The 8,762-nt window shown below is 48.4% G+C and overlaps 1 protein-coding gene across 1 annotated transcript; it reads left to right on the top strand.

Moving 5' to 3' along the window:
* The first annotated feature begins 3,293 nt into the window (after positions 1-3,293).
* On the top strand, positions 3,294-6,985 carry LOC125511192 (receptor-like protein EIX1). Its single transcript, XM_048676495.1, has one exon. It carries the CDS (start codon positions 3,313-3,315, stop codon positions 6,184-6,186), a length of 2,874 nt encoding a protein of 957 aa, XP_048532452.1. The 5' UTR covers positions 3,294-3,312; the 3' UTR covers positions 6,187-6,985.
* Positions 6,986-8,762: the final 1,777 nt, after the last annotated feature.

Raw genomic sequence — 8,762 nt, 5'->3', positions numbered from 1 at the left:
TTATTTGCAAAATCTCTCTGGAATTTAATAAAATGGGCATAACTTTTGCATACGAACTCGGATTAAAAAGTTTTTTATATGAAAAGTTACATCCGAATTCAACAGGGGAACCCCGTTGAAAATTTTTAGAATCACCAAAAAACTAACAGAACAAAAGATACGGGGCTTTTAAGATCTAGAGGGGGAATAATGAAAAATAATTCAAACCTAGTAGTGGCGCATCATTTGCTAGGTGCGCCACTTGTAACCAAAAAAAATTGGTTTCAAAAAAAAATTTGGATTTTTTTCAAAATATGATACGTAATATGACCGAGAAGTTTGAAATATTTTTTCAAAATTTCATCACACTCATGAACATGAATAAAGTCCTAGACATCAACAAGGTTTAATAGGATTCATATGATAGATATATCAAAAAGTGCCTGTTAAGTGAGTTGGTGCTGGGGTTGGATAAAACTGCGAAGTTAAGCATGTTCGGGCTGGAGTAGTGTGAGGATGGGTGACCTTCCGAGAAGTTTGACCACGAAGTGCGATTTAACTTGAGATTAAGCACATTGAGCCGAGATTAAGCCATAGTGACCCATTACTATTTGTTACTAGTGGCGTAGTAATAATGGGGCATATATAGTGCGTCATCAATGATAAAAATAGGTGCGCCGCTAATTAGTCTTTTCCTAGTAGTGACTGACCTGTGAGTTGCAATGTGACGAGGGGGTTTACACACTCTGCTCTGCAACAACGAAGACGTAAATCAGACGATTATCTAACCCACGAATCAAGGCGACCAACGGAAGTCCGGACAGGAACGCGGAACCTTGGCACCAACGCCGGCGAACCACGCCACCTTCCTCGAGCGAAACCCAAGTTCTGACAAGCCACCGAATAACACAAAACATTGCGCTGGGTCAGTAACAATAGCTTACGAGGCCCGACCCTAGAAGAACTGAATAATCCCACAACTGGAGCAACGCGTCGGGTGCGATCTTATGTCATGCACGACTGCTCATTGGCGTACTGATCGGTGTGCTGTGCGGACGTTCTGACAGCTGACGCATTAGCATTAAGATTTGGATTATCCGTGACGCAAAGGGCGGGAGTTTAACCGTCTTGTTATCAACTCAGATAATTTGAAAGTCATTGACATCATGAGGAACAAAGAATGTTATGTGGGAGTGGCGGCAGTTGCCTTTGATGATTAACATTATATGTCTTGTGATTTCCCTGGTACGAGTTTCAAACATTGTAATAAAAAAACAAACAAGAGCATCTCCAATAACAACCTGCAAAAACCTCCCACATTTGTCCGCGGACGATAGAGGGGCCAGTCTGCGGACATAGATGCGAAAGGTCAACATCCAATGCTAGCCGTATACATTTCAAACTATTTTTCAACAAACCGTATGAAATTTATGCAAGTACGGCCAGATTTCGTACAAACATGAAGGATTTCACATAAACAGGACGGATTTAACTACATTTAGAACAACAAAAAAAAGATCCGCCCCTAAACCTATCCCACGGCAGCGGCGGCCGGCGTCCAACCCCGTGTCGTCCTCCTTTTGCCGTCTCCATGAGCACTGGCAATAAGACCAATGAAGTAAAGGTGTGATCTTTAGTGAGGAAGAGTAAAACACAGGAGACGGACCGGCCAACATGGGACACTAGGCCCTGCCGCCTCCCGTGGCCTACTCATCCTCGAAGGAGTCCGCGCCTTGTCCGTCGCCTGTGGACGTAAGGTCCACGAGGGAAATGGTGGTGCCTTGGTTGTTGTCGTCCCACCCGGTTGGCTGATGGTTCGTCGGCGGCGTGTAGGAGGCGCAGCTAGCTATGTTCTCCTCCGCGACCGCCTGCAGCTGCGCCTCCCCGCCCGCCGCTTCCTGACGAGCGGCGGCTTGAGCGTGGACGGCATCGTAGATGCCATGCTGCTCCATGATGAAATTTGGGTTCGTCACGCCCATGGCCGCCACGGCCTCCTCGCTCGCGCGCTCATCGCAGATCTAGCCCTCCGCCAGCCGATGCTGCTCCAGGAGGAACAGGCTGTACCACTGTTCCTCCTGAGCCTGCTCCATGGTGAAGTCGGCGTGCACAGCAGGCACTGGAGCCGGGGCGGAGTTGTCAGAGCCTGTCACCATCGTGGTGTCGTCCTCGTCGTCGGAGACCTTGGGCAAGCTGGCCGGCAAGCCGGCCTCGATCTGCCTGGCACGGTGGCTATGCCAGGCGGCGGCAAAGGCGGCCACCGCATGCTTCATCCCCAGCCACAGACTGTCCCACAGTGCTTTCCCGCTGGCGGTCATGGCGAAGGATGTGGAGGGGTTGGTGTTGTGGTGTGGACTTAGCCGGGTGTGGCCGCCTTTATATAGCAGATTCCGATGAGGCGGGGCGTCCGGGTGCGTCAATGCGAGGCGCCGGAATGGGTTTCTCCGCTGGCGAGCCTGCTTAATGGCGGCAGATGGACGAACCGCTGCATTGAACGGATGCCGTAGATATATGTCCCATTCCGTCCAGTCACGTGTCTCCAGCATTAAACAGGCGCGGACACCGGGAACACATCGCGGGCCGCGCCCTCGGTCGGTGGGCCACTTTAATGGCGGAGGCAGTGAGAGGCCGCATTCGCCCTGAGCCGTCTTTAATATTGAAGGCGCGCTCTACAGCAGCATGAATGCGGTCAGCTGGTGTCTGGCGGGAGCGCGTGCGGGAGGGGGATGGTGGGTCAGGGCGGTCAGAAACGGGTTTGGGATCAGTCCGGATTCTCGCAAACCTCCCCTACGTTTGTCTTTGATTTATAAGAGAAATCGCATCCGGACCGCTCCGTGGACCAATACAGGTCGCCGTTGGATAGCTTCCGCGATCCAGACAATGCTATCTGGACGGTTGCGGGAGGTCTACGGATCCACCTTGAAGATGCCCTAAGGTCGCTTGTGAGCTTGCTAGGTTCGCTTGATATTTTATGGCTTATGCTCCTCGTAGATGATGTAAGCGGTTATTTCAAATTAATAAAGTTATATTTGTTTGAAAGAAATGGACCTGAGCTGCCGACATACCCGCAGTGGGTGACTGCTCTGATCTGAATTCCCCATCGCTTTTGACTTCTGCGACTATGATTCGAAACCAGTCGTTGGTTATGGAATTTCACGCGCTAAAATTAGGTGGTGGTCCAGTCGTGGAGACTTCCTTACACGAACCACATGTGGTGCATTTCGCTGTCACTAGCTACGCCCTCGATCGAGTGGATGATCCAACTGCTGCCGGGTCCTTAAATATAGCCATCGCCACTCCACAAGGCACTACGAACACACCACACAAGTACCAAAAATGGCCAGGCCAAGGCAGCTGGTCCAGGCTACGGTGATCCTCCTCCTAGCGACATGGTTCCTCCGGAGCTCGTCAGCTCCGGCCATGCTTGCGCTCCCGCCGCCACCACAACCACCGGACACCCTCTGCATCCCCTACGAGCGGGATGCACTTCGCGAGTTCAAGGCTAGCCTCACCGACCCGGGCAACTACCTCTCGTCGTGGCGAGACGATGAGTGCTGTCGATGGATAGGCGTCGAGTGCAGCAACCGAACCGGCCACATCATCAAGCTCGAGCTCATCGGGTCTAACACCATGGGTTGGCCTATGGGAGGTGAGATAAACCCCTCCTTGCTCACTCTACGACATCTGAGGCATCTTGATCTCTCGTTCAACGACTTTGGTGGCATGCCCATTCCGGAGTTCATCGGCGGTCTTGCGAGCCTGACGCATCTCCTCCTCTCCGGCTCGTTTTTCGGCGGGCAAATCCCTCCCCACCTCGGAAACCTCTCCAACCTGCTCATCCTTGACCTATCAAATCAGATGCACAGTTGTTACTCGCCCGACCTCGCATGGGTCTCGCAGCTATGGAAGCTACAGTACCTTGGCATGTCTCAGGTGGACCTCAGCGCCGCGGTCGACTGGGCTCATGTTGTTAACATGCTCCCCTCCCTCATAACTCTTGAACTACAATCTTGCGGGCTTCGGAGCACTATGCCTCCACCGTTGAACTCCAACCTCACATCACTAGAGAACCTCTACCTCGACTCCAACTCCTTTAACTCATCCTTTGGAGCCAACTACTTGGCTTGGGATCTCCCTGCTCTTAGAGTGCTTTCAATGTATAGCTGCGGGATTTGTGGTTATATCCCTTCCGCGGTCGGAAACTTTACCTCCATCCGATCATTGGTCCTTGACAATAACAACTTCTCCGGGATGGTGCCATTGACCTTCAAGAAACTCAAGGAACTACAAATGCTCAAATTATCACACAACCTCATTAGCGGGGCCATAGAAGATCTATTGTTGCATAGATTGCCAACAGATGAGTTACAAGAGTTGCACTTGGACCACAACAGCTTGACAGGGAGAATCCCAGCTCGTTTAGAGCACTTTAGCAGCTTGACCACACTTCGGCTGAATGACAACAAACTATTTGGAGAGGTACCCGTTGGTATACGAGAACTCACAAATTTAAAGGAGTTACGGTTAAACTCAAACAACCTACATGGAACAATCACTGAAGACCATTTCATGAACCTGACTAGCCTAGAAGTGTTGTGGCTCTCCAATAATTCCTTAACCGTGTTGGTTAACAACACATGGAACACTCCATTCAAATTAACTTCAGCGAGCTTTAGATCTTGCATCCTAGGACCACAGTTTCCAATATGGATTAGCCAAACAACACTCGGCACTCTTGATATTTCAAACACAAGTATACATGATTCCATTCCTGATGAGTTTTGGACTGCAGTTTCCCGTGCTAAAATTTTGGATTTGTCGGGAAATCAAATTGTTGGCAGGCTTCCCACAGTTTTTCTGTTTGGTGGATTGGAAGCTATGATATTGGATATCAGTTCTAACCAGCTTGTTGGCCCGATTCCAACACTCCCAAAGAGCCTTCTCTACTTGGACCTCTCTGGGAACAACCTGTCAGGCAAACTGCCAACAGATATTAGAGCACCAGAGATGCAAGTACTCATGCTCTTCAAAAATTCCTTTTCTGGCATCATTCCATGCTCCCTGTTTGAGTTGGAACAATTGAAGTTCTTAGACCTATCAGAGAACCAACTAAATGAGACATTGCTGGATTGCCCTCACGCACCAGAAACTTCAAATCTTTTCATGCTTAGCTTGAATAACAACAATCTTTCGGGAGAATTTCCATCGTTTCTTCAGAGGTGTAAAGAACTGAAATTCCTTGATCTAGCATACAATCAATTTTCTGGGAGCTTGCCGACGTGGATCGGTTCAAAGTTACCATACTTGGCATTTATGCGGTTGCGGTCAAACATGTTCTCTGGTGGTATCCCTGTTGAACTCACCGGGATGAAGGGGCTTCAGTATTTAGACATTGCAAGTAATAACATCTCAGGGGACATACCAATGTCATTTGGGAATCTCATGGCTATGGCTCATACTCCCAACCAACAAGATGCCCTTTTCCAAATTGTCCACTTTCGATCGGCTTCCACATATATGTTCCTCATCGATCCCTCTGATATGAATAGTTTGGTGGTGGTCACAAAGGGTCAAGAGCTCGAATACACAACAGGAATCGCGTACATGGTGAACATTGATTTTTCCTGCAACAGATTAACAGGGAAGATTCCTTGGGAAATCGGCATGCTTGTAGCATTAACAAACCTAAATTTGTCTTGGAATCATCTCAGCGGCATGATACCCCAAACTATTGGTGAGCTACAGGCAGTGGAATCTTTCGACCTCTCTCATAACGAGCTCTCTGGTGAAATCCCTACAAGTTTGGCATCTCTAACATCGTTGACCCATTTGAACTTGTCATATAACAACCTGACGGGAACTATACCATCTGGAAATCAGTTAAGGACTCTGGATGACCAGCCATCCATATATGTTGGCAACCCAGGTCTCTGTGGTCCACCTATATCAAGCAACTGTTCAGGAACTGGAATCACCCCACGGGCTCTTGAAGATGGGCATGAGGGCGTGAGCGATGGGTTGTCACTATACCTCGGTATTGGCACCGGGTTTTTAGCTGGTCTCTGGATTGTCTTTTTTGGCTTCTTGTTCAAGCAGAATTGGAGAATTCGTTGGTTCTCATTTTGTGACAGCGTGTATGATTGGATTTATGTGAAAGTGGCACTGAGTCGGGCTTCACTGGCAAGAAAAATGCCAGTAAGGGCTGGCTGAGATCATGGCTAGGTGGAACTTCTGTTCTTACATAGTATGAATCTGGGATTAGTATTAAGCCCCTTTTGTCTTATGTAATGCTTTTCTTTGCCATCTAAGTTGTAGCATGATAAAATGTGCATGTTTTCTTCTTATGGATATGTATATGAACTAAGACATGTGTATGGCTGTATTACCAAATTTCAGTGATAATAAATATTGTCCTGTGAGTTGCCTCATCAGAATTCAGAGGCTCTCGAACCTGAGGCGACATTGCCCAAGCTTGTTGCCTCATCAGAATTCAGAGCCTCACAGTGCCACGTACGGTATTGACCTGTGAATTGCAATGTGATGAAGGGATCTTCAATCTGCTCTGCAACAACCGATCAAGCACCAAATCAGACGATTATCTCACGCGCGAATCATGGCGACCAAAAAAAAACTGGACATGAACGACTCACCTTGGCACCAACGCCGACAACCACACCTTTGGCACGAAACTATACACGCATGAACACACACTTATTACATGGAGCTGGTACCCTGAGGATATGCCGCCCGGCCGGGTAGGGCCGCCATGGTAGATGAGCAGGATAGCATGAGCGATGCATTGTCATTGTACCTCGGCATTGGCACGGGGTTGGTAGCAGGTCTCTGGATTGTCTTTTGTGGCTTGTTATTCAAGAGGAATTGAAGAATTCGCTGGTTCTTGTTCACTGACAGAGTGTATGATTGGGTTTATTTGCAAGTGGCACTGAGTTGGGCTTCACCGGCAAGAAATAAACCCGTAGGCTCTGGCTGAGATCAGTGATTTCTGTTCTTACATAGTATGAATCTGGGATTGGTATTAAGCCTCTTGCCTTCTGTAATATTCTTCTTTTGTATGCAAGTTATAGCATGATAAAGTTTGGTCGTTGGCATCTTATGAATATGTATATGTATTCAGACATGTGTATGACTGTATGACCAAACTCCAGTAAGAATAAATAGACGAAAGCAGTTGGCTCTCGAACCTGCGGCGACATTGTCCAGGCTCTGCTTCTTCATCAGAATTCATAATTTAGAGCCTCACGTTGGCAGTTTGACACGTACTGTACTGACCCGTGAGTTGCAGCGTGACGAGGGGATCTTCGCATTCTTCTCTGCAGCAACCGAGCGCCAAACCAGACGAGCATCCCGGCCATGAATCACAGCGACGGATGAATCGTCCTTCACCTGGAGCCACACCGTTGGTGAGTGGATTGGGGGCGCACCCGTTGGTGAGTGGGACGGCACCGGGGGCGACCAGCTGGATCGGCTGCGAGGGCAGAGCGAAGCGGGTCGGTAAGAAATTCACTGAAGGCGGAGAGCGCGCGCACGTGTTGGTTGGGGAGGGAGTGAGTCGCTGACCTTGAAGGCGGGCGGTGGAGGAAGTCGGCGGAGCCCGTCGCGCCGCCGAGCCAAGAAAAGTGGCGACAGGGGGATTGCTAGGATTTTTCTTTTATTTTCGGCCGTTCCGCGGGAGCCGTTGGGCCTTTGCAGTCCGCAGTTACATGGATGGGCTGCTAATGTGAGCAGAGACATGGGCTCGGCTAGTTTGGTTGGACTAAAACCACCTGGGTTTGCCGTCCTTTCCTCTTCCCCCGTTCTCCGAAAAAAAAAAACTACCAGTACTACTTACTTTATGTCAAAAAGAAAAAAAAACTATAATTAGAGGGTTTGTCTTACATAATTGGAGGATACTCTTTGCAAAGTTCACCCATTTCTTTAATGGTGACGACTAGTGTAGTACTACTTTGCGACATTTGTTGCTACAGAGGAGTTTTACGGTTTTTTCACACATTCGTTTTTCAAAATATTTAATCTATTGAACCGTGTGTGTCCAAATCATGAACCGTTTTCACCGTTGCATTTCCCGCGTCGAGATCTTTGAAACTAGGTCCACGTGTGGGTTGGAGAGGGAGTGAGTTATTGACCTTGAAGCCGGAATTTTTCGGAAGTCCGCGGAGCCCGTCGCGCGGCGATGAGCGAAGAGTGGATGGTGAAATGTTGCCGCAAAACTCACAGCAAACGCTTATGCAATACACAAACTATTCAGTAATATAAGTTGAAATGGTCATTTATTTAAAAATTCAAATGTTCATGACTTCTAGAAGAAATGTTCATGTGTGCCATGTATCTATCATGGAGAAAAGTGAAGAAGAAAATAAAACATTTTTTATCTAATAACATAAGTCAATGGTAAAAAATTAAAAAGAAGAAGCAAAACTCTAGAATTCATTGAGCTGATAGCAATGTCTTCATTGACTGCGTCATGTGTGTGGCACGCATCCCCACGAAGCCCAGGCAACGCCCATCCCTTTTCCTCCCTTGTTTGCATGTTGCACAACAACCATTCCTTCCTTTGTTCCCCAGTGAGATCTGTTTCTCATCTCCTACCTTCTACCTTCCGCTATGGACGCACTCTCCCTCTTCCTATCCCCTTCTGAACTTGCCGCCATGGGACACACTTTCCCTCTCCCTCTCCCTTCCGGCGTCACCCCCAATCCTGACGCGCCATTTTCTAATCCCTACTTAAGCCGCCCAACACTCCTCCCCAAGTGTTTGATCCCATTGAC

The sequence above is a fragment of the Triticum urartu genome, chromosome 5 (assembly GCF_003073215.2).
Source record: "Triticum urartu cultivar G1812 chromosome 5, Tu2.1, whole genome shotgun sequence".
Taxonomy (NCBI): Eukaryota; Viridiplantae; Streptophyta; class Magnoliopsida; order Poales; family Poaceae; genus Triticum; species Triticum urartu.
The sequence above is the reverse complement of the archived record's forward strand: the minus strand, read 5'-3'. Positions and strand labels throughout refer to the sequence as shown.

Bases quoted from the DNA above. Each gene is read 5' to 3' on its own strand.
- LOC125511192 (XM_048676495.1), top strand. From the start codon at position 3,313: ATGGCCAGGCCAAGGCAGCTGGTCCAGGCTACGGTGATCCTCCTCCTA.